This window comes from Falco biarmicus, chromosome 9, assembly GCF_023638135.1.
Source record: "Falco biarmicus isolate bFalBia1 chromosome 9, bFalBia1.pri, whole genome shotgun sequence".
Lineage (NCBI taxonomy): Eukaryota > Metazoa > Chordata > Aves > Falconiformes > Falconidae > Falco > Falco biarmicus.
The window spans coordinates 16862175-16885871 of record NC_079296.1 but is presented as its reverse complement, the minus strand read 5'-3'; the positions used below and the strand labels follow the sequence as shown (position 1 = coordinate 16885871).

General features: G+C 47.7%; 2 protein-coding genes across 3 annotated transcripts in view; one reads left to right on the top strand and one right to left on the bottom strand.

Moving 5' to 3' along the window:
• Positions 1-14963, top strand: part of PDLIM1 (PDZ and LIM domain 1) — a 42527-nt gene extending 27564 nt beyond the window's left edge. The window contains exons 4-7 of the mRNA XM_056350753.1: positions 3064-3254; positions 9587-9741; positions 12677-12794; positions 14414-14963. Of these exons, the coding sequence (XP_056206728.1) occupies positions 3064-3254; positions 9587-9741; positions 12677-12794; positions 14414-14600 (651 nt within the window). The 3' untranslated portion in view covers positions 14601-14963. The remainder of the gene's footprint in view (positions 1-3063; positions 3255-9586; positions 9742-12676; positions 12795-14413) is intronic.
• Positions 14964-17391: 2428 nt separating this feature from the next.
• The window catches only part of HELLS (helicase, lymphoid specific), a 30587-nt gene continuing 24281 nt past the window's right edge, over positions 17392-23697 (bottom strand). For both annotated transcript variants that reach the window (XM_056350752.1, XM_056350751.1), the window contains 4 exons: positions 22937-23096; positions 19881-19977; positions 19603-19679; positions 17392-17919 (listed from right to left, as the gene is read on the bottom strand). In XM_056350752.1, the coding sequence (XP_056206727.1) occupies positions 17852-17919; positions 19603-19679; positions 19881-19977; positions 22937-23096 (402 nt within the window). In that variant the 3' untranslated portion in view covers positions 17392-17851. The remainder of the gene's footprint in view (positions 17920-19602; positions 19680-19880; positions 19978-22936; positions 23097-23697) is intronic.

The window sequence follows — 23697 nt, the reverse complement described above, 5'->3', positions numbered from 1 at the left end:
TTTCCTTGTGTTGGTCCTGGGCACGCCACAGCCTGAGATGTGGCAGAGCCCAGGCATCTCAACCCCGCGCTGCCCCGACACACGTGCATGGTATAGTGGTCTTTTTGTGCTAACATCTTTCACTTTCCTGCTGGTGGACAGGTTTTTGGGAGTGTCACATTTCTTTTTTTTTTTTTTTTTTTTCTTTTTTCCAGTATTAAGTCAGAAACCCTCGCATTAACACATGATTCCAGGAGCTGGGGCTTTAACAAAACTGCTGCACAGTGCGGGGCCTGGATTGGCAGTTCTGGTAAATCCCTAGGTAAACATTTTGACGGTCAGAACACGTTATCTTTTGATCTTGGGATCATGAAAGCACTTGTTCTTTGCAAATTCCTTCCACAGCTCGAGCAGAAAAAGCAGCAGCACAGAAAAAGCAGCAGCACGGCATGACAGGAAGGGCTGGAGAACTGGGATTATCCAAATGCCCTTTATAATGTTTACTGCTCTTGTAATCCTTGTCTATAGGCACTCAGGTCAGCTACTTTCTCTGCGGTTCTCTAGATGAGATTTTTCTAACCTAACCTTCAGACACCACTTTCTGCACCAGTATCTATTTAATCTGTTATAAACTCCCTTACAATCAGTGGACTTTATCCACGTGAGACTTAAAACAGGTGTGCTGACACTTTTGAAAGCTTAATTTATGGTCTTGGATGTTATTACACAGCAGAAACCCTACCTGGTGGCCCAAAGTAGACCAAATATCTCCTGTGTGGATTCTGTGCCTGAGCGCATCTTGCAGTTCTTCTTGGAGCCAAGGTACTAATGTGATTTCAGTCTCTCTCCTCTGTCTGGCTGTCCATTTTCTCAGTGCTTGAAGAACTTAAGCATCCTCGAGGCTTCCATTGCTGTCAGACTGATTTTGGGCTTGGCTGACAGATTCAAAGGTCCTTGCTGGAGGTGGGAATGTGCCCGCATGCACGTGGAGTGTGTAACTGAGACGCCTTCCTTCCTTAGGAAACCAGAATTTAAAAGAAAAAAAGACTTTAAATTACTTCCCTTTCTCTAATTCTTGTTTAGTACTTAAATGTTTCCACAATACGTGTGGCATGATTTCAACTTTGAGCCTATTTGACCTAAGAGCTTAACCCCTTTAGCCTCAAACTCCTGCCTCTGTCTTTTATCAAACCGACTATTTATGTGCACGTCTGACACCCTCTCCTACTTGTGGTCTCCAAGCACAGGGCCAGCATTAATGCTGATAGAAGATTGCTCATACTTTTCCCCATGATGTGATATACAGGCTGAAGTAATATATTATTTATTTTTTTTTTACTAAAATCCACAGTTTCTGCCATGGGAAAGACTATTTTTATAAGTGCTATTATGTGCTTTGGATGAGATTGCAAGAAAGGGAGATTAGCTAATTACTCCAGGGTCTTTCTTCCTTTGCTGCGTGGGAAAGCTTTGTGGCTGGCGTCCATCTGTGTCGGCCAGAAAGCGGTGGGAGAGCAGTCCCGCCACCCCCTGCTCATCAGCTTGATCTCGTCCATTGCTTTCAAATGACTTGCAACCCACGAGCACCTTGGGATCCGCACCACTCTCCTCCGAGGGACCCTGTGCCGTGCCTGGTGCCACCAACAGCGTTAGAGTGCTGTGAAGTGAGGTGACCCCCATCTGTCGGTCTGGGAGTGCCAGCCAGCTGCCTACGGAAAGCTGGGGACATGGAAGTGACATAAAGAAAAATCCGTAGGAGAAGTCACTCATACTTGTTCCTAGCGAGAGTCTGTCCCGTAGCCGTACCACACCAGCACCGTGCAATGCTCGCAGGGCAGCGGAGCCTCACCTGGCTGCGGTACACGTATGGAAGCAAGGACTGGTAGTAGCTGCCCGTGTGGCGCTGGGGGGGAGCCGCTTGTGTTAATTAGAGCTGGGAGCCAGGGGCCCGGCCTGCTCAGAGGGGCCCTGCTTCATCCTGCGCCGCTGGGCGCTCGCCCTGCATTGAAGCCTGGCCCAGCCTCTGCAGCTGGCTGAGGCGCTTCACAGTGCACGTTTTGGTGCCGTCTCTTCGCCCTGGGATTTTCAGCCACCTCTGTGAACGTCAGGTCTTTCTTACGCCTGCTCTAGTGAGGCCATCTTGTACTTTCTTTCTCCTTGCTTTGGTCAAGCGTCTTCTCTGGGGAGAAATAAGCCCTGGATGTTGTTACCTTTGCCCGAGGCTGCCAGTTCCCAGCCTGCTGAACTGATGGTGGGGATTAGAAATTTCCCCGTTTTTGTTAGTGCTGCCTGTGATTCAGAAGAGTCTTACCTCATGCCTTATTTAACTTGGATTTGGCCCTTTTCTTACTGCAACCAGTGTTTCTAAGTATCCACTAATACTGCTGGAAGCCTCCAGTTTGCAGCAGACCCAGAAGGGCTGGGTGATAACTCATACCTGACCCTGAAGAAGTCTCTGGCAGCTGGCCATCGCAGCCCATGGAGAGTCTTTTGTATTAGCAGTGGTCTCTTCCCACCATTATTGTGGGACTTTCTTTTCTGGAAAGTCCAAAGTTGTTCCTCAAAGCCAGCTGTGAACCCCAGTCTGAGCTGAAGGAGACATTCTCCAGAGCACTTGTAGCAATGACAGGTCCCTTCTTTTTGGGTTGCCTGTATTTAAGGAAAGCCAAACTTTCAGATGTCGCTGAAGAGTGCTCCTCTTTCTGCTCCTCATCTTCACTTCTCCATAGAAAACAAAACAGCCCTGCTTTGAGAAATTGCAAGGAATGCTTAGAATCTGTAGTCTTGCACGAGAAGGTAGGTCCTGCGGCTTGCCGTAGGCTTGCCCAGGTGTGTGGCACATAGCTCTGGCAGTGTTTCTGAGCTCTTATATTCCCAGCAGTCAACTCTGAAGGTCACCCGGAGGCCCTCCAGGGTGGAGCTGGGGGCCTCGGTGATGTGTGGAAGATGCTCACCTGCTTTGGCCAGTCACTGTCGTGTGCTCCTCAGCTGCCACAGCTGCAGTGGCTGCTTGCTGCCGGCTGCCCTCACACCGCCTGCACACCTGAGCACCTCTGACTGTTGCCTCTGCTCCTTTGCATGCAGGAAATAAGGCACATAGGAAGCGCACACAACCGGAGCGCGGTGCCCTTCACCGCTGCCACGGCTTCTGCTCCCCGAGTGATCACTGCTCAGTACAACAGCCCGGCAGGGCTCTACTCCTCGGAGAACATCCAGACCTTCAACAGCGCAGTGGAGTCAAAGGCATCGCCCGGGGCTGCAGAGCCCAGCAAGCCGTAAGTATCTTCCTCGCCTGCCCTGGGGAAGGCTGCAGGAGACCCGAGGCCATGGCAAGGGTACCCCGCTGTTATCCCAGCTCTCTTTCAGCACAAGGGCAGGAGCAGAGGCACGAGTGTGGATGTGGTTCCCAGGGGCAGGGCTCGGAGCAGCGGGGAACATTTCATGAGGTGCAGAAATGAAATTAATGCTGTTGTGTTTCTTTGTTTAGCAGAGACCGGCGCAGTTTCCGTGTGCGTTCAGCGTGACGTGCCGGCCCGCTGCCCTGAACAGGTGCTGACAGCTTGTGGCGAGCCCCTTGGAAAGCCGGCATGCGGTGCTGGCTGCGTGCGGTGCTGGGCGGCCGGGGTGCCCGTCCTCGCCTGGCCGGGGGCGCATAGCTGGGCTCTGCCAAAGGTTGCATCTTTCCATTTTTTTATTGTTGAACCTCGCCTTTCACAGGCGTTTTGAAAAATAGCTGGAACATTCGTACATGTGCGAGCGGGTTTATCTATGGTGGGATCAGAAAGGGTCCCAACGTTAGAAGAGCCTATTGACGTTTATGGTCACGTCTGAGCTTCACCAGAAAGTTAACCCTAGAACTCCAAAGCTCCTCCTTTTTCCGTTGGAAGCAATAATCCAGGAGCTGTCTGAGAGCTTTCTGGCTGTGTTGGTCAAGTTACTTGTTTGCCCTAAGTCTCTATAGCAGTACCAAACTGCCTGGAAGGCTTTTCACCCACTTTTACAGCAAAAGCTGCGAGGCCAATGCTTTAGGTGATATTTGGCTAAAGTCCTGACTTGTGAATGGGGAGGCAGGAGTAACTCCAGCCTCTGCTTTGCAGGGCACAAAAGCCTGAGGTTGCAGTTTAGTTTAGCAGGAGCCTGAAGCTCGCCCCAGACCGATGGCAGTGTGGGGCCTCCTTGGCAGCGCCGGGTGCTGCAGCCGGTGGGTGAGGTGATCTGTCTGTTGCTCACTTGCTTCTGGTAGATCTCAGCAGCCTCATTCAGGGGCTGAGCAAAGGCAGAGTGAGGAGGAGGGAAACCTGACTGTGTTCCCGTGATGGGACCACTTGGCAGTGACATCCCACCTCTGGTCTAGGCTGGAGTGCCCGCCAGCTGGGAGCTGTCCTGGAACCCAGGTGTATTTGGCTGGGAACTTGTGGCTGATCCCTTTTTCTTGCAGGGATCAGTAAAGAGGTGGGCTTCTTCTAGTGCTGTGGCTCGCTGTGCTGCTCCTTGCAGGAAGGTACCTGCTGCGGGGCAGGTACATGGCAGCTCTTCCATCTTTCCCTTGCTGAAACACAGCAAGTTGCAAAGGAATGCTGGGGGCACTGTGCGTGAGACCTTTGCCAATATGCTTTTTCCAGAGTCATCAATAGTAACTTAATTGCTGCTGGTTTTCAGTGGCAGCCAGGGGCCTCGCCCTGCCATTGAAACCCCACTGCGGTCTCCCTATGCACAAACACAGGACGTGTAGGTTCTCCCTTCACGCAGCCCTCCAGCTGCTTTTAAATTCCCACCTGTGTGTTTTGCTGAGTTATTTGTCCACGGCTGCCCTTGCTCCGGGTTGATCTGGCATTTATCTGTGTCCCCATCCCGCACCCAGCAGCCACGCAGCCTGCCCCAAGCCAGCAGCCGGCGGTGACGCAGCATGGGGACCTGATCCAGGCTCCATGCTCAGAGGGTGCGTGCCGGAGCTGCAGGGCTGTGGTACAGGCGGAAACAACAGCAACCGTCTCCACTGGATTCAGTGTCGCAAAGCAAGCGGGGAGGACAGGGAGAAGCCCTGCTGCTGAGCACATCTCTTTTGGGATGGGGGTGATTGCCCCTCAGCAGGGTGCCCAGGCTGGCTTTGGGAAGGTCGGCAGTGAAGGTGGTGTTTTTGGCTGGCCAGTGGGACCAGGAAGCCAGTTCATAGTGAAACCTCTGCTGCCACGTCTTCGTTGCTTTTACAGCCCCTGCGTTTGCTCATCAGTGGAGCGAGGGCGTTTTAGTTTTTGTGTTGGCACACCGGGAGTGCGAGAGCAGAGCCACAGCGTTAGCCAGAAGCCTTTAATGCAAAGCCATGGTGTGTCCCTCGGGCAGTATTCTGCAACTGCTTGTGTTGCTTGGAGCAGCTGGTCATTCATTAGTTCTTATTAATGAACATTATTAATTCTTAATTCTTCATTAATTTCTTCCTTCTTTCTTTCTCCTCTGCATTTTTTGCTTGATGCCACCAACACAAAACACAACCAAAACACAACTCAAAAAACCGCCTGTGTGGGCCCGCAGCTGCCCGGCATCGGTGGGTGTGATGCAGGCTCCCCTCGCCTCCGTCTGTAGCCCTGTGCAGGCGCAGCCCCCCGAGGTGCCGCGGCGGAGGCACAGCACCTCCTCCATCCCCAGCCAGCTTCGAGCAGGGCCCCAGCAGCTGAAGCACGTGGCCCGGGTCTGCCCCAACAGCCCCGTGGAAGTGGAGGTGCCGGGACTCAAAGTGCTGCACGTGCAGTTCAATTCGCCCCTGCAGCTCTATTCACAGAGCAACATCATGGATTCGCTGCAGGGGCAGATCTCTTCCATTAGCCCCGACTTCCCCAGGTAACCTGCCCGCTGCCTCCGTGGCTGGCTTGGCACATCCATTCATCCGCATCTCTGTGTCCACGGGTGCCTTGTCCCTGTCTGTGGCTCATGGCATTGGCCGGTCACAAGAAAACAGCATTTACATTTCACCTCTCTGATGTTAGTGCATGACTCGTCACAGGAGCTGTCTCCGCACTGTGTCCGTGTCCAGCGCTGCGGGAAGCACCAGAAGTGGTTTCAGCCTGGGGGTGCAGCCACTGCTGCTGCACACCCACTTTCCTGGAGGAGCCACCTCCAGCAGGTGGCTTGGCGGGGAGCAGGAGAATGCTTTATCCCAAACGCTGGTGTTTCCCCTGCACTGAGCCCACTGTTGTTGTTTGCGATGGGAAGGTGCTGCCACACGTGTCATCGTGCTTCTGTTTTGCTGGCTGTGGGCTGGGCCGTGGGTGTGTGTCATTTCAGGCTGAGGCAGCTCCCCATGGGGACCATCTTGGACCACCACCTTTGGCTGGTAACACTCATGAGTTTGGAGCAGCCTGGACAGGCACCAGGCATGTGGAGGACCCAGCTGTGTTTCCACCCCGCTTGCTTGTCTGCACAGGTTGTTGCCTTTGGGGCTGCCCCTTTGTCCATTGGAGTGGAGGATGCTCAGGATGCCCTGCGGGTTGCAGGACATGGGGAGAGCCTCAGCATCACATAGCCTGGATGCTCTTTGGTGTTTTCTTAGTGGCAGTTGGGAACCAGCTGGTCTGTGCCTCCAAGTGACAGCCTGTGGGGTTTTACAGGGAGGACTTCAGTATGGAGATAGATGAAGCAGAAGGCAAGTTTGGACATCTTGCAGGATAGCTCTGATCAAGGCTGAGTTGTTTCAAATGTGAACCTCCAGTAGTTACCCTGCTATGTGGCCAGGCAGCTTGCAGCTGTGTGTCATTGTCCAGGGAGCAAAAGCGCACAGCCAGATCTCATACCTCCTCAGCTGCTCACAGCCCCCTCCCGGGCCGAGCACCATGTGCTTCAAAGCAGAAGAAACCTTGGTGTCCTCGCCCACAGACCCAGACAGCCAAGCTCTGCCACGTGCCAGCAGCCAAGAGAGAATGGGAGGCTGTGGATTTACTCCTGCCTTGTTACTCAGCCCAGTTATTTGCCGTAAATTGCTGCTCCGGCTTGTAGTGGAGAGCGGGCACACCAGGAGCGGTGGGCACACTGCTGGCTGCCCGTGCTTCTCTGGGCACCTGGTAGCACTCACAAAGGGGCCCCAGGCATTAGCGGCTGCTCCCTTGCAAAAGCAAGTGCTCCAAGTCCTGGACCTTCCAGTAGCCCAGGATCTCCAGTAGCTTTGAGATCCTTGTGAACTTTACAAAAAGTGCTAGCATAAAATAGTAAAATGACATTAGTGAAGAATAAGCCATGTTTTCCTGAAGGTGCTGTACCAGGCTGTATCTTGATGTTTTTTATTACCACCTTCTCGCCAACTTTCAGAGCCACCCAGCATTACTCAGTCAGTGGTGCCAGTTGCCCACGGTAGCAGCAGTGAGGTCCGGGGTGTGTGCGAGTCTGAAATCTGGTAGCGTGGTCGGAGTTGTCCCCTGCACAGTTCTTGCATCAGGGGCCTCCTGCACGTGGGACAGGACACCGGCTGCTGGTGACGCTGCATTGTACTGGTGTAAGGGAGATGCCTGAAGCCAGCTGAGGTACAGGCACTCATCCTGCAGGCACAAGTCCTGTGCCTGTGGCCTTGCCCATTCAAAAGATGCATGTGCTTTCTGGTGCTGGTTATTATTATTATTATTAAGCAGCATAGCCTTGTGCCACAACAAGTTGAGGTATTTCACTCTGCTGGTACAATTTCTAGGATTTGGGGGTTTTTTTTAAGTCTTTTGGAAGTCTTCTGTGTGCAATTATGGGGTGCGCACCTGGGAAAGCTGATCTGTGTGTTCTGCACGCTGCCACAACGCATGGTTGGAACACGGCGGCTTGCTGTGGTTTGGCTCTACTGCTCGTTTAAGGTGATTGAGCCTTTGCTGTTTGAATGCACGTTGGTGAAACGTTCCTAGTGTGCCAGCTGCAACAGAAGGCTTCTTGCCTGATGTTTTTATGGGTGGATAGAGTGGTGGGAGTGTATGGCTTTACATAAGATGAATGTAACGTGGAGCATGGATTCATTTGGGACGACCTAGGACATTTTCTGTGTAAGAGAAGGCAGTCATTATTTTATTTTTGGTGAGAGGCTTCAGTAAATGTGATTCAGGCTTCAAGGGTTCAGCTGCCTGCAAGCCTGATGTGCTTCTCACTCCACTGCAAATTACTAAAGATGGAAACATCTTGTGAAATTCTTTTTATGGAAATAGTACTTTATAACGTGTGATGATTTTGCCCCTGGTGCTTGAAGAGTTTGCTATGTAGAGTAACTCGCAGATGACTCAATTGTACATTGGCATGGAAAGTATGCAATTGCCTCCTCAGGAGGATGATTTCCCTCTGCAATTTAGTCTGAACTTCAGGATGTTTATGTACTTTGCAGGCAATCACAGGGTGCAGGGCCGGTGAGACCTAATAGACCATTTACATTTGTAAGGCTGCATTACGGAATTTAGCCATCAGAGGAGACTTGTTAGGTGTCCCCTTTTTCCAGGGACATTTTACTCTGGCTGCAGAACACAGGGCAGGCAGGATCTTCCTGTGTCCTTTAGTCCATCCCTAGCCCAGCAGCCGGTCAGTTTAAACCATTGATTTAAATCATTCCCAGTGGATGTTTGTCCAGGTTCTTTTAAAATCCTGTAGTACGGGGGCTGCTTACCCAGCCACAGCAATCCCCTCTGACATTTCAGTGTCTCTTGTCTATTGGAAAGCTTTTCCCAAGGGATATTCCGAATAATCTCCTGCAGTTCTAAGTTTGCAGTTTACCCTGTACCCACTGGATGTGGAGAACATCCCTAGGTACTGCCTCCAGCTTCCCACCGCCCCCCCCCCCCCCCCCCTTAAAGATCCTTCCAGTGGCACAACGACCACCCTTGCGGACCCCACACTGTGAAAAGCTGCTCCTGAAGCACCTCGGGCTTGAGGCTGAGGGTCAGGTCCCTCGTGACACGAGTGGCAGCAGCAGCGATGCCTCAGGAGGAGCTGAAAGGAGGGCTTAGTCTCAGCAGGCACAAGTCTCCTCTGCCCTTGACCGGCTCATCAGCCTTTGTTAAATGCTGTAAATGGGCTGTGGCTCAGGGCACCCACCTGTAAAATGGAAATAATAACACTCACTTGGAAACCAAATTAAATTATTGCCAATCGGAGGATCTTTTCATTAGATTCTACAGCTGTTACTTTGGGCCACTTCACAGTGTACTTGCAAAGGTTTCTCTTTAATGGAATAAACTTAATTTGAGATTCACAGTGGTGTAAGGCAGCAGTCTAAGGTCGTTTGTGCATGCAAGGAACATGCCCAATGACACAGCTACCACCTGGGACTCCCATCCCAGCACGAGTTCTTTATTTTCCTATTAACAGAACAGTGATTTCCCGGGCAGAAAGTTTCAGCTTCTGGAGCACATCGTAACTGCAAAGTAGGGAGAGCCCTCGGGGGCTGGCCGGGGGCAGCCGGTGGGGACCTGCTGATGCCACCGGGGCTGCAGCTGTCTTGTGCGAGCACATCCAGCACCTCCATTTTCTGTGGCGTCCTGCTGGGCATTTGTTTTGCACGTCCGTTCTTCAGCCATATCATGCCTTGTGAAAATGCTGCTAGAGGGACTGGCTTTCATTTCCAGCTGCTTAACAAACATGTCCTCTGTTCCTTCCTCAGTTTGGATCAGCATAACCAGCCCCCAGGTGGCATTGTCATAGACAGAGAATCTGAGGTTTACAAGATGCTCCAGGAGAACCAAGAGTCAAATGAGCCGCCCAGACAGTCTGCTTCGTTCCTCGTGTTGCAAGAGATTTTGGAGTCAGAAGAGAAAGGTGAGCACTAACCGCACACCTGGTCTGAGCACGCTGTTCCCTTTTGCCATTCCTTGGGCTGTGTGCAGCGTTTAGGAGTAACATCTAAAACTTGTATTTTCCTTCCTTAGCTGTTGATTATTCAGAGTAGCATGTGTAGGTGGTTTCTACAGGAACCTACAGACCCTTTCACTAACCTAACTCCTAAATATTCTCTCTGTGATTAGTTTTAGTGCCTATGGGCCCGTGTCATTGCTTGCCCATTGAGTGACTCAAGAAATAAAGCCCTACACCTTTTAGTTATCAGGAAGGAATTTTAAAAGTTGCAGAAACTCTTCTATATTTTCTAAAGTTTTGCTCCTTTAAGATGATATTCACTGATTAAAGACCATCTTAGATCCAAGACTTGGAAAGGGTCAAGGCAGGGCTCTTCAGTGAGTGAGTCCTAAAGCTCCTGATCCCCATCCCTTTACAAAAGAAAAAGGATACACTTCTGAAGCTGAATGTAAAAATATGGAAGCTGCGTTACAGCAAGCAGTTCAGAGCTTTTTAACCTCTGAAACTTAGCTCTGCTTGGCATTCTTGATCTGACATCTGGGCTTGTGCAATTCAGGGCTATAGACTTCAAGATAAAAAAACCAATTAATGTAGGTGGGGGCCAAATCGTACTCTCTTCTCCCCTTAAATAAAATAAAATAAACAAATAAATAGGGGAAGAATTCCAAGAACGACTTCTTTTTTCCTTAGATCAGTTGAGACTTTGTCCTTTTTTGTTATTAGCTTGGCAGTGGTATGTTTAGTTCCATCCAAGAAAAGCCTGGTGCTGAGATCCTCGCCACAAAGGGAAGCAGATCAGCCAAGTGTGGTAGGTCTGTAAGGAAACAGCAAAATGAAGGAAATGAAATAAGGAAACAATAGGAAGAAAGCAAACAGCATCTTGGGAGTCTTAATAAGCTGTTGAAATACCTAACTGAAAGCATCTTTTAAATATTAGGTGTTTGCAACTTGCCCTCAGGGTTCAGCTCCTGCATGGATGGGACTGGAATAGCCCGGACTTCTCATGCAGCTGAAGTCCTCCCCCGTGCTTAGTAGTGCTGAAGAAGATAAGAAGCAAAAGCCTCTCTGTTTGATCTTTCTTTGAAGATTTGCAGCATTATTGGGATTCTCTGGCACAAGGTTTTCCTGCCCCCTCACAGGCCGGGTTAGGTTTTGGCGTTGCTCCACCGTGAGCTGATAATCACCCATGTGGAGCAGGGCTGGAGGTTACGTGGTCCCAAAGGAATGTCTGTCCCCAAGGAGATGGTGTCCCTGCCTGCTGTGCTGCTCGGCCAGACTCAAACACCACAGCTGCCGAGTCAGATCATGTCCACAGCAATAAATGGCATGTTGGCTCCTTCTTCCAGCCTATCTTCAGGTGACGGCTGGTGAGCAGCAGCTGCCCAGCTGGGACAAGTCCCTGGGAGCATCACTGTCTGTATCATTGGCTGCACTGGTTTACACCAGCTGAGAGCCTGGCCCCAGAGATGTGTGTGTGTGTGTAAGCACCATGGCCAGTTGGTGTTTAGACCTGACCTCGCACTCGTAAGTGGAGAGTGTTTCACAGGGCAGAACAAGTTATGGGTCCTGTGGGTATTTGGTTAAGCTGGTTCCTTTAGAGAGATTTAAAAATGTGTTGTCGATGGCACTAGTATGAGCAAAGGCAGAGGAGCGAGCAGAGGCGATAGGGAAGAACCTGCAACTATGGTTGCAGCTTGTTCCATCCCAGCAAGGGTGACTTGCTGCAGCTCTGCTGGGGGCCAGCGCTGCCCGCCAGGTTTGGAGGGTGAATGGGCTGCAGTCCCCAGGAGGGAACCTGCACCATGGGACCAGCATCTCTGCAGAGCTGGGTGCACCCCGCTGAGCTGAAGGCTGCCCTGTGCAGCATCACCTGCCCCACGGGCGAGCAGGGGTGACAGGTAGGTGCGGTGGGCAGTCCCCACCTTGTCCTTCAGCAGTGACGCTGCCCTGGGCCATGAGGTGTCCCTGACTGTGCTGCTCACCAGCATGTGCCTTGGGAGAGTTTTTCCTCCCCTTACACCAGGAGCAACCTCTGCAGTGTGCTCTTGGTTTGACACTACTTAGAAAGGTTTTATCAGTGTCTCCCAGCCTGAGGTGCCCATTGACCCCCTGCTCTGTTTCTGGCGAAACATCATGGGTGTCGCCGCAGCCCTCCTTCCCTTGCTGCCTAGTGTTGAATCTCTTGCAAAAGTCATATCCCTAAGACCAGTCACATCAATGGTGGTGTTTTGTAGGAAGAGGCTCCTTTTTCACTGCAGACAAAGGCTTGCCAGTGTCCTGCATCTAGGATCTGCTGCCGTTGTAGGCAGCCAGGGTAGCAGCGAAGGACCTGCAGGACATCCCTGCTCCAGAGGGGCTGCACTAGGGAGATAGCTGGAGCACAATGCGCAGCAGCAGGAGGGCACAGGGTCAGCCCGTGTCCTACCAGAGCGAGGGGTTTATTAACCAGATCTTCCAGGAGTCTTGGGGGGAGCCAGCCCCTCTAGGCTGCCAGGACACCCACCTCCTCTTTCTGAGCTCGGACCTGGCAGTCGCTTGCCCCTGCCTGTGTGATCAGGATGCGGCAGGCAGGCGCTGGGGCTGCCAAGGCTGGGGCTGCGGCTTTGCTTTGTGCATATGAGACGCATCAGCTGAGGTCTGATGAGCTTTTAAGACAAGAAGGGTCTCTCAAATGACTGCCCACAATCTCAGGCCCTCAAATTTCTAGGTTAAGATTGTGTCCTGTCTCTCCCTCTTCCCCACACCCCCTTAAGTCTCTGCCTGCTTTCCGTGCACAAATCCCTGCCTCAGAGCTGGGGTTAAAGTGCATCACCCTCCCTAGCAGAGAGCATCTGCTTGGGAGCAATAGCCTCGAACTGTGCCTTTCACATGCTCTGAAGCACTCTCCTTCCACCCCCAGGAGACCCTACCAAGCCATCGGGCTTTCGGAGCGTCAAAGCCCCCACCACGAAGGTGGCCTCATCCATCGGCAGCGCCCAGAAGCTGCCCATGTGTGAGAAGTGCGGCTCTGGTATCGTGTAAGTATGCCTATCCCAGGGGCTGCAGGGCGAGCACCCCGTGCCTGGGGGGGCTGAGGGGCTGCCCCCCCGGGCACCTCACCTGCCCCCACCCGGCATCGCGCAGCTAGCTCAGGGCGCATTTATTCCCAGCAGCTCTGACCAATAGCACCAACTTTGCGGCTCCCTGTGGGGAGGGAGGAGTTCGATTCCCCCCAGACTAGTGCCAACCCAAGCAAGTCCCTGGGGGACAAACCATGAGGCAGCTGGTGCTGCAGCGTTCTGCCTCCTACCTGGGATCTGTTGACAGCACCCAGAAGCAAAGTGCCCTTTCCATTGCGGGCTATTTCATGCTTTCCATATCTCAGCTGTGGAGTGGCCCCTCACCTCGGTGGTCGGGCCGGTTGTACCAGGAGAGCTGCGGTCCACTCCCTGCTCGGCTGTAGGACTGCACACCTCCCCTGTCTATGCAGACATCATTTTCCTTGTCTTTATGTAGGTACCTCCATCCTCCAGCGCAGCAGGGTCACAGGTTCCATACAGAATACAGACCTGCTGTACCATTCAGTGTGACAGCATGAGGGACCCAACCTGCATCTCTGATTCACCATTCAGTTTCTCAACCAGAAATTCTTCCCTACAACCCCCTTCTAGCTTAACAGCTGACTCCAGCAGCCAGGTGCTGGTAGCCCACCTGCAGCATCATGGCAGAATGTGGATTTCTCCCGGGCTGCCCACCCCAAGCTGCCAGATTGTTGCTGAGCCCCACTACACTGTGACTGCATGGTCCTGGCGTGGCTGGAGCACCAAGGACCAGCAGAGTCATTACAGAGGCAATCCATACCTTCAAATATGATTCAGAGACAAACCTACAATTATTCTACCAGCTAGGTAGATGGGGAGAAAAAGCACAAAGCTATGAATAGCACTCAAAACTAATGAATCATGGAAAACATAGATGGCTGCTGGAACAAAATGCTACTCCTGGCAAATTGTTATGTTGCTGCTGGTGGTAGTTAACGAGTTGCTATGTAGTTTTTCTCATCACCAGCTGCATTAGGCTGCAAAGTTTTCCAGTAAGAAAAGCGTTTGGCTGGATCTGTTCATTGCAGCGCCTTAGCAGCAGCATCTGAGCTCAGAATCGGGAGCTGGGCTCTGTGCTTCTCCCACGTGTACCTGGCATGCCAGTGACTAGCAAAAGGGTAGTGGCTAGCTGTGCAGCCTTCATCCCCCTCCCTTGGTGCCTGGCAAGCATTTCTGCATTTCTTCTGCAATTTAGATTTTGCTCCCCAAGGTGGTCCAGCTCCCTGCCATTTCATTCTGGGCATTCAAAAGCTGTTGCTGTCTCCAGCCTTCAGCAGTGGGTCTTGCCCCTGCAGGTGACAGGGCTGTCCCTGGGAACGCAGGCAGGCCAGGCGAGGAGACACTTCCCAGAGGCAGGCTCCTGTGCCAGCACACATCAGGTTTGAGCGGTGCTGTGAGCACCTGCCTGCGCAGAGGTAGTACTTTGACTTGTCAGGAGCAGGAGAAAATTGCCCGCCTTCAGCACTGGTGCGGGTCTGGGCTGGGTGGGAGGTGGCTGGGGAGGAGGGGGGCAGTGGTGGGTGCCTGGCGCTGAGGGGTGCTGCTTCCTTCCCCAGCGGTGTGTTTGTGAAGATCCGGGACAAGCAGCGTCACCCCGAGTGCTACGTCTGCAGCGACTGTGGCACCAACCTCAAGCAGAAAGGACACTTCTTCGTGGAAGACCAAATCTACTGTGAGAAGCATGCGCGGGAGCGGGTGGTTCCCCCGGAGGGCTACGAGGTGATCACCGTCTTCCCCAAGTAAACCGCGCTGCTCACAAAGCCAGTCTCGATGGTTTATCCATTGCTGCTTTTCCTTGGAAAGCATCCTTCCTGCCCCCTCCGCTGAATCTTGTTTGTATTAAGGAATGCTAGGCATGGCTTTGAATTCCCTTGCCATTAATCCGCCATCTGTTCACAGGAGATGTCACTAATTGTTCAACATTCTTTTCATCTCCTCTTTTGCTGTTTGGGTTTGGTTTTTTTTAGATACACATAATTATTTTTTTCCTCCTCCTTTGTGCTCTCAATTGCACAGGAAAATCAGAGGCCTAAGTCAGATTACAGATCTTCTGTGTCCCAGTTATTTGCCTTCTGTTTGCATTCAATAAATGGGGTAAATCCACAAGGCAGGACGTGTCTGCTTTCTCCTAGCAGCCTGGTGCACGGGACCCTTGCTGCCCACCTTCTTGGCAGGCTGGGGACCACATCCCAATGCGTGCAAAGTCCCTCAGCATTCTCACACCACAAAAACATCCATCAGCAAAAGGGGGGCTCGCTCCAGAGAACCTCACCAGCCTGTTCTTGCATGGGGGAGGTCAGGACAGAGGAGCCTGACCCGTGCCCAACATTTCCCCACCCCAGCCCCCCGCTACAAGCCCCCTTTGTCCAGGGCTGTGCACTGTGTCTCCCTGGCCAAGCCCCTACAGCTAAAGCTGGCAACGCTGCTGGGAAAACACTGATTGTGCACGGCTTGACGCAGGAGCCGGGAACTACAAAAGGTTTGTGGGGTAGCTCTGGAAAGGTAGGGTTTTTTAATGCAGATATTAGTATTGAACCAATTTATTACTGTGGCAAGAGGCTAACAGAGGCCACTTACGGTCGTTACTGGGCGAGGACTTCGATCACACTGTCTGTTGTAGCTCACTGAGAAAAGAATGTATTCCTTTTTTATGATGCAGGACAAAATTTTTTGGCAACTGCAGTCAGTGTTCGCTGTAATCTGACTTTCCAAATTCCTCTAGAGTTTAGCAGTTGGCATCTGGAGTTTGTCAACAATAACAAAATAGGTTAAATTGGGTCACGCCTGCAACCACACTGAGCTGCCTGCTCCAGAAGTTAACAACAACATAATAAATACAGAAAAGGTTCCTATCTGAAGCATGTCGGGCAGTTTATAAGCAAGCAAGCATCATGCCAAGGAAGGACTGTCTCACCTAAGCGTGCAGTGCAAAGCACTGTCATTTTCAAACAGAACACTTGGGTTCCTGGTCGCAGCCTCTCTGCATCTCCCCTTTCCACCCCCCCGTGCAGCAGACAGCAGTTTAGGGCTGCTGCTCCCCGCTGGCTTGCGGGAGCACATGGCAGGCTGGGATAGAAGTAGCTCAACTCCCTTCGGAGCAGAGAACATAAAGCACTATTTTTTTAAAAACTGTTTACACAGTTAAAATATACCACTGTTGGCAGTGACTCAGCAGAGCTGGCGCCCAGGAGATAAAGCCAAGAGATAGAAAGTTTTAAGAAAACCAGCAAACCAACAGCATCATCAAGACAGACCTCTCATTGTCTCCTCCTCACACCCTACAGCAGCAGCACCATTCCAGTTTCATTTGCTAATGGCAACCCCATAAGCTCAGATTGTTGTCAGCGTGGCAGCTCAAATATCATCTTTGTTAGGCAGATAAGTAAAAATATCCTAATGATAGTACGTGCAGAGTGTATTCAAGTGCTGCTGAAACACCATTAAATAATAGTTTAACGTGCAAGATGAGTTTACTGTACATTTTCTTGTCCTCACCTGGAAAAACCATCAGCAGCCTTCTCCCCAGCCAGAAGTATGAGCTGCTCACCAGACATTAAAAATACTCCAGAACCAACAACAAAACCCCCACCAAAACAGAAAAGAAAAAACCCCTGCAAATAGACACACAGTAGCAAAACACAAGCAAGCTGAGACCTCATCTTTCCATCCAGAACTTAACTGCTTCCTCATGGGCTGACCTATGTCAGTTATTAAAACTTCTACAATTATGCCATTCAGGCACCATTCTAGATACATCATTTACTCTTAAATGTTGTAGTAGGGTTTGCTAGCATAAAACAGTGCACAAAGGAGACTAGCAAATGTTAATTTGCTAAATGGTAGCTCAGCAAATGCAAGCAACACGTGGAGACAGCATGTGTTGGACTTTGTAATACTCAGGCTAATAAGTAACCCAGCAGAAAACTTAAACTTTTGTCCAGCAATTAGAAACAAGGCAGGGCTTTCAACAGGCAAAGGTCAGAGCCAGCCTATCGTTAACTTAATAGATTTGTTCCTTTGTAGAGGTAAGGATAAGCATCACTAATATTAAATAACTTTCTCACAATCAGGCTAACATTACTCTCCAAGGAGAGTAAGAATGATCATGAAGTGACTGCAAACTACAGCTGGCTCTGAGAGGCTGCATATGCAAGTAATATCCTTCACCTGTCTTTTGGCGCCCCTCTGCAGGCTCAAAACATCCCCTTCCCAGAAAGTACACCCTGATCATCCACACCCATCCCAAGACATTCTGAACTTCCCCTTCCAGTATCTTTACCTCCCTCCATGTGCCTCAAAAAGGCACCTTTCAGCTTGCACAGCTAAGCCAGTCAATACATAAGTAATGTCTCCAGCAGAAAAATTTAGGGGGGGGGGGGGTGTTGGGTGTTTGGGTTTTTTGTGGGGGGGAGGGTGGTGGGGGTGGGGGTGTTTTGAGGATGCGTGAGATTGCTAAATGCATAGGGAAAAAGTGAATTAACAGAGGCAACATAAACAAAGCTTAGTTAAGAAGCTATACTAAAACCCCTACGTCTTAAGACAAACCAGACATTTATTTAATCAAAATAATTTGCAGAAGTTAAAACCAGAAGCTACACAATTGGCTGTAACAAAGGCACATGTTCTTTCCCTTCCAAATAAATCCATAACTGACACAAAATTAAACCCCAGTATTTTAGGACTTCCACGGGAAGATTTTTTTAAGCACTAATTTGCCAGTTTTTACCAGTGATCACAAGAGCTAGCTGTAAATGTGAAACATTCTCATTTTCTTAATTCTTTGAGAGCCTACCAAAGCTGCATGAAACTATCACCTGCACTATACTGCAGAAAGTGTTAAAGTTCACTGAAAGAACACAAGGGATTTGAACAGGCCTTAAAGAAAGTCAGCATGTGTAAGTGACACTTGAAGATGTGATTCAGCCATACATTTGTCCTGTAAGACTACAGGCTGCATTTGCACATTAAAACACGCATTCTGCATTGGGATCTGACTATTCTTCTAGGACCTTGAAGACACCCATTTTTTCTTTTTTCATTTTCTCGGAGGTCTTCATTTGATCTAGGATTAAAACAAAACAAACATCAACAATTACAGCTGAAGTGTCTGCAACCTTATTATTGCAGACATAAAAAAGTCACATGCATTTTTGTTTAGATTTGGAAAGGAAGTTGATTAGATCACCTTGCTCCTTCAACAATTTGCTGCTAAAAATTTGTGCTTGAAAATATTTTCAGTCGTACACTTCAAGAAAAAAAATCCAATAGGTCTGGCTAAGTCTGAATGGAGGTAAGCAGTTTTAGAATCTGCCTGAATTAGTCTTATTTTCTTGAAAAGGAAACAGAATGCAGTAAACCTATTTTGTGAAGTTACTGGGAAAGACACAGAAAGTTAGGGCTGTGCTAAGCAATATTCTTTTCTAAAATTCAAAGACCTACATCTTGTCTAACTAGCATTCACGATCACTACGTTCCCCTTCCAGTGAATATAAAACTAAAGCAGAAGTACTGTCTTTATATCAAAATTAATAATTAAGGCTTACTGGGATGGGAGGTGGCATTTCAATTTCTAAAGTGTTAGCTGCAGTAAATATTCAGTACATAATGCTCGACTAGTATCTCTGTATAATCATTTTTAAACAATTTTAATATACTAATTTTGCTTAGTATTCCCCAGAAAAAGAATAAGCAACCATTATAAATACGATGCACACTAATAACACAGAACAAGTGGCATCTTCTCCAACTTGAATGAAGCAAGCAGACTCCTTCATAGCCTGAACTTGTAAAGATAGCAATATACCATATTATCAGTGCATCAAGAATCATTTTCTGTATTAGCAATCAGTTAACTGAAATCATAGAAAGTTTTGGGCTGGAAGGGACTGTGAAAATCATCTAGTACCAACTCCCCTGCCATGGAAATAAGCAGTTTTATAGAACATTTTCTTTAGATAATTTAGGGAAAAAAATTCTGAAGTATAGCAACAGTTCTCCTAAGACAAAGTTATTTTACTTGAACTATACACATCTCGCTTATTTAAGGCTAGGTATCATTTTTATTTCTAAAATCTGTAATAAGTCATTTTTTTCTATATCTATGCTTTGAGGCTTATCTCTCCTAAAGATGATGAAGGAAAAGAAGCGTATTAAATCTACTGTTTAGATGAACTGGACAAGAATTTTTTCCTTTCTCAGAAGAGTTAAGGGTTTGGGTTTTCTTATAATATCTTGGCCTGATCAAGCACTAGAATTTGCAGACAACCAAAAAAAAATATTTTTTAAAAAATATTTGACCCACTGACAAACCATAGTAACTCTGAAAAGCTCATTTTTTTCCCTCTCAGAATGTTAGGCTGTATTTTGAATGATGATAGTATCAAAATAGGTTTTTAAACAAGTTTGCTGAAATATTCTCTATTTTGATAGAACAATCTCTATTTTGATCAATTACAGCAACTCACAGGGAAAGTTCCTTTGCAGAACACCTCCTAATCTATGCTCTTCATGCCCTGTATGCTCAAGGCACACTATGTGTGAATGTGGTTTTCTGGAATATTTTTAAGTTCTTTTATTTTTCTTCAGCAAATCCTATTGAAGTGTCAGCAGAGGGGCCAAAGGGGCCTTCTTCAGATGCACCACACAGCTGTTGGGAAGTGAAACGGTGGCAACTTTCTCCACATAAAGACTTACAAAATATGAATTTACTGTTCAACAGAAAAAACACAGATGAAAACTGACTTACCAATAAGATCACTTCTATCCAAGAGTAACTGTAGATCTTTATCACTGATTACTTTTTCTTTAGATCCTTTAATCTCCCTGTTGAGAAAGAAAGAATCTCTCAATACAGATAAAAGCATGTTACAGTTAGTATTGCAAAGAAGTCAGTTTTCCCACATAGCAGAATCCCTAGGACATTCTTTCCACTATGAAGATCCACATACCACTTTGTAAGACAAAAGAGCTATTGACAGCTGCAAGTTACAAACTCGTGGTCCAAAAAACATGAAATATGCATACCTCTCATAGTCTCTGGACTTCAGTAATTCTATTAATTCCTGAGGGTCCAGGCAGCTCTTTGACTGTGCTAGACCAGATTTGCCACCTTTAAACTGATCTGTAGAAAGGAGAAATTTTAAGAAAGTACAGAGACAGGAACAAATTTTGTAGATTAAATCAATGCTGGATGCACATATCCCAACAAATTACTCTTGCACATGAAAACTAACGCTGTATTTCACGGTTTTATCCCTCAGGTAACACACCTTACACTTAACAACTTAAATGGGGAAAAAAGTCAGAGGTAGATGAAGAGTTAACATGCAGGCCTTCCACCTTCTAGCTGTAGTATGCAGAAGAACTGACTGAAACACCAATTCAACATGCACACACACACAGAGCAGAAAAGCCTTTAGTTCTACTTACAGCAAAACCACTTTAAATAAAGTTAGATGGTAGATGAAGTTTCTTCCCTTTGTATTGTAAGCTGATTAAAACAAAGTAAGCAGTATTAACCACAAGGTAGGAAATACATGAAATATATGTATGTGGTTTGCAGAGAGAACATCCCTCAGTTTAACGGGCTGGACAGACAAGACAAAATAGTACCTGACACAGGCTGGTTTCTTGAAGAAACTATGCCAGTGCCTATCTACGCACAAATTTGGATGCCAGCCCAAGTGTTCAAAAAAAATTCACAAGTTTATTACTTAACTAAAGCAGATCATGGATGAAGTCAAGCTCAGTCTTGCACATTTCAAGGACACAGGTAAAGCTGACTGTTCTGTACCAAGTTACCCCTGTTTTTATGAACACATGTACCCGTTTTATTAATGAGTCTTCATCAATCCCTTTCATCACACTCACTGCTGTTCTTTCCTATATCTTGGTTTCAGAAGTCCTCCCCACACCTTTTCCCATCTTCTTCCAAGGGCTGGCTGTGGCACACAGGATCCAGGTCCTGTCATGCATTATTTAACGCCGTCTCCCCCTTTCAGTTTTCAAACACTATATATGGCATTGAATTAGTGCTGCACAGGTCTTGGGTTGCCATAATAGGGACACAGAGGAAAAAAAAAAACCAAAACAGAAGACCTTATCAAGCACTTAACACTTTAAATAGAAGTTTATATCCATTACTTTCTCTTAGTCTAACATCTACTAATTCATATAAAATCACACTGGGTTCTCATACTGTTTCCTTGGCAACTTTCTTCAATGAAACAGAAGCACAAGACGGAAAGAGTAACCCCTCATGCTGAGGCCAAAAAAGCATTCTGTTTTGCCACAAATTCCAGTTCTTAAGCTCCAGTACTTGTGCCGTACACACCCTACATGGTTACACACCACTGAAAGGTCTGACTTAAGTAAGCTTTGTATTATCCCTTCCTCATTCACTCCTCCAAAGTTCTAACACTTTTTAGATACTCAAAATAACAGGACCCATTACATCACCTTTAAATTTACAGTGAATCCAAAGGTTCCCGGAGGTGACACCCCTACCTAAGCTGCAAGATTTAGACAGGACTCACCAATAGCTACCAAAATAGACTTTCAACTATTGCAAAACTGAAGGCATGACCCAGCTTGACACTTAGCTTTCTTCCAGTACAACTAGTCCCAGTTCCTGCTGCTACGTGAGTGTATGGCAGTCATCTACTGCTAGAGCCCATTCTGTTTTGTGCACTCATCTTGCCACTTTGGTTTTAACTTCAGGTTGAACCATAACCAAATCATTAAAAACCAAATTTTTCTTACCTAAAACTTGTCGTTAACATGCCTACAAAGAGTCAGACAGCAGCCCCAGCAGTCACACCAAGCAGCAGCAAACAGATTACAAAGACAGGCTAAAGCTGGGATAAAGGAGACATCTAACAAACATCACCCAAAACCAGAGGCAAACCACAGCTTAGGCTTGCCAAGCAGTGTACTGCGCAGTCTATTACAGGTTAGGCCTTTCTCCCCACCTTATGTCCACATGAAAATGCTGCCCCCCTCCTTAATATACTATAAGAAGTTATTAACCTCCTTTAAAGTTTGATATAAGGCTAATTATTGTCAGACACCCACACTAAGTTACAAAAATTGTATTTGTCAAGTGAGCTTAACGCTTGGAATACGCTATAGGGAGCTACTGTCCAAATATCACAAACAGAATAAGCACAAAGGCAGAGCAGGATTCCAATAGGACCCAAACAAGAAAAAATTACCTTCTAAAGAGACACTTCGACCTCACTCACTTTCTACAGCCTTTTGAGTATGAGCAGCTATATAATCAAGAACACAAGAAGAATCACCATTGTTCTGCACCTAAATTCAAGGGCTATTGTTCTATTCAGCACTTGGTTAACTTTAAACAGGACTACTCTACTGTGGTTATAACATACTGTTCTTCATTTCAGCAGGACAGATGCAAACAGGATGCTGAGATTTTTTACAGTGATTTTACAGCTCTAGGATTTGCAGTCTCAACCAAGTTTAGTAGGAAACTCCCAGAAACCAGTTGTATAGTCTTTACCCATTTTACTGATTTTAATAGGAAGACTCCCTACTCAAGTCAAGTTTGCCAGTGCAACTGGAAAAATCTATCCCTAAGCTTCACATCACGGAACACTGCTCTAGATGTTATTAGGTAGGCATACTGCTCCAAATGAAGAATTGTTATAAATTAAATTTTTAAAAAAACTTACTGCTTGCAGTTTATCTGCTTTCCCTTTTATATTCTGGTTCATTTAATTTAGCTTTAATGGTTTTACCTATATTTCTTCCAGGTAGGCTCAGTCTCTCATCACTCCCCTTTTCTCCTTACCTACTAGTAAAGCAGTAGTCATAACATGACTACTTTCTACATTCCAGAAATAGTAGAAGTGCTTTCCTTTAATTCGCTGTGGAAGTTACCTACAAGGTGTCTAAGAAGGCGTTTTGGAAAGTAATACTATGTAGCCACTTGTTGGGAGGATGAAGCTTTTCGCATTTAAGGAAAAATACTGAGCAGTCACAAACAGAGCAGTAAAAGTTTTCTCTCAAGATTTAAAGAAGCAACACATGCTTACAAGTCAGAAGAGAAAGATACTAACTTTTGTGGATAATCAGCTTCTCCAGCTTCCTCTTGGCAGCAGCTCTCTCCACAATCTTCTGGTCAATAGTATTTGCTGTCACAAGACGATAAACAACCACCGGCTTAGTCTGGCCAATTCTGTGACACCTGTCTTGGGCCTGCAAATCCGACTGAGGGTTCTGAGCAGATAAAGAAACAAGTTACCGATACCATTAACATTTTTTTATGAGTTGTACCATAGGCAGCATTTTGAATAGTGAGCTCTTGAAGTTAGAGTGGAAGCAATAAGCAGGGCAGCCATGAAGAGAAATCTGCATCTCTTTACTCCTGCTTGTCCATGACAAGCTCTGCTGTAGCAGCACAACCAGGAGGACCACTTCTGCTCTAAGTGCTGCACTTTGCAACAGATGGACATGTTTTGTATCACAAATTTACCCGAGGGTGTTAGTTGCAGGTTTGTGGAGGTTTTTTGGCTGGAGAACACAAAAAAGGATTTAAAAAGTTTTCAGCTGTTTTTGAAGCTGCTTTAGCTCTCCTGAAGCTGAACAGTCAGGAAAACAGCAGAGCTGTCTATTAAAATAGAAGTGAAGATGCAAAGGTCCTCAGTCATTTCCTTCCATTTCTCTTCCTCTTCCCAACCTCCAGACTTGCAGGAACAGCAGAATCCTAGCTAGCTAACACATATGTGACAAGTCAAAGGAGGAAATCTTAGGGGCTGGTACTAACACAGCAGCAGTTGGAAGAGTGAACCTGTAGAAGGTCCAGCTATGTTCAAACTCA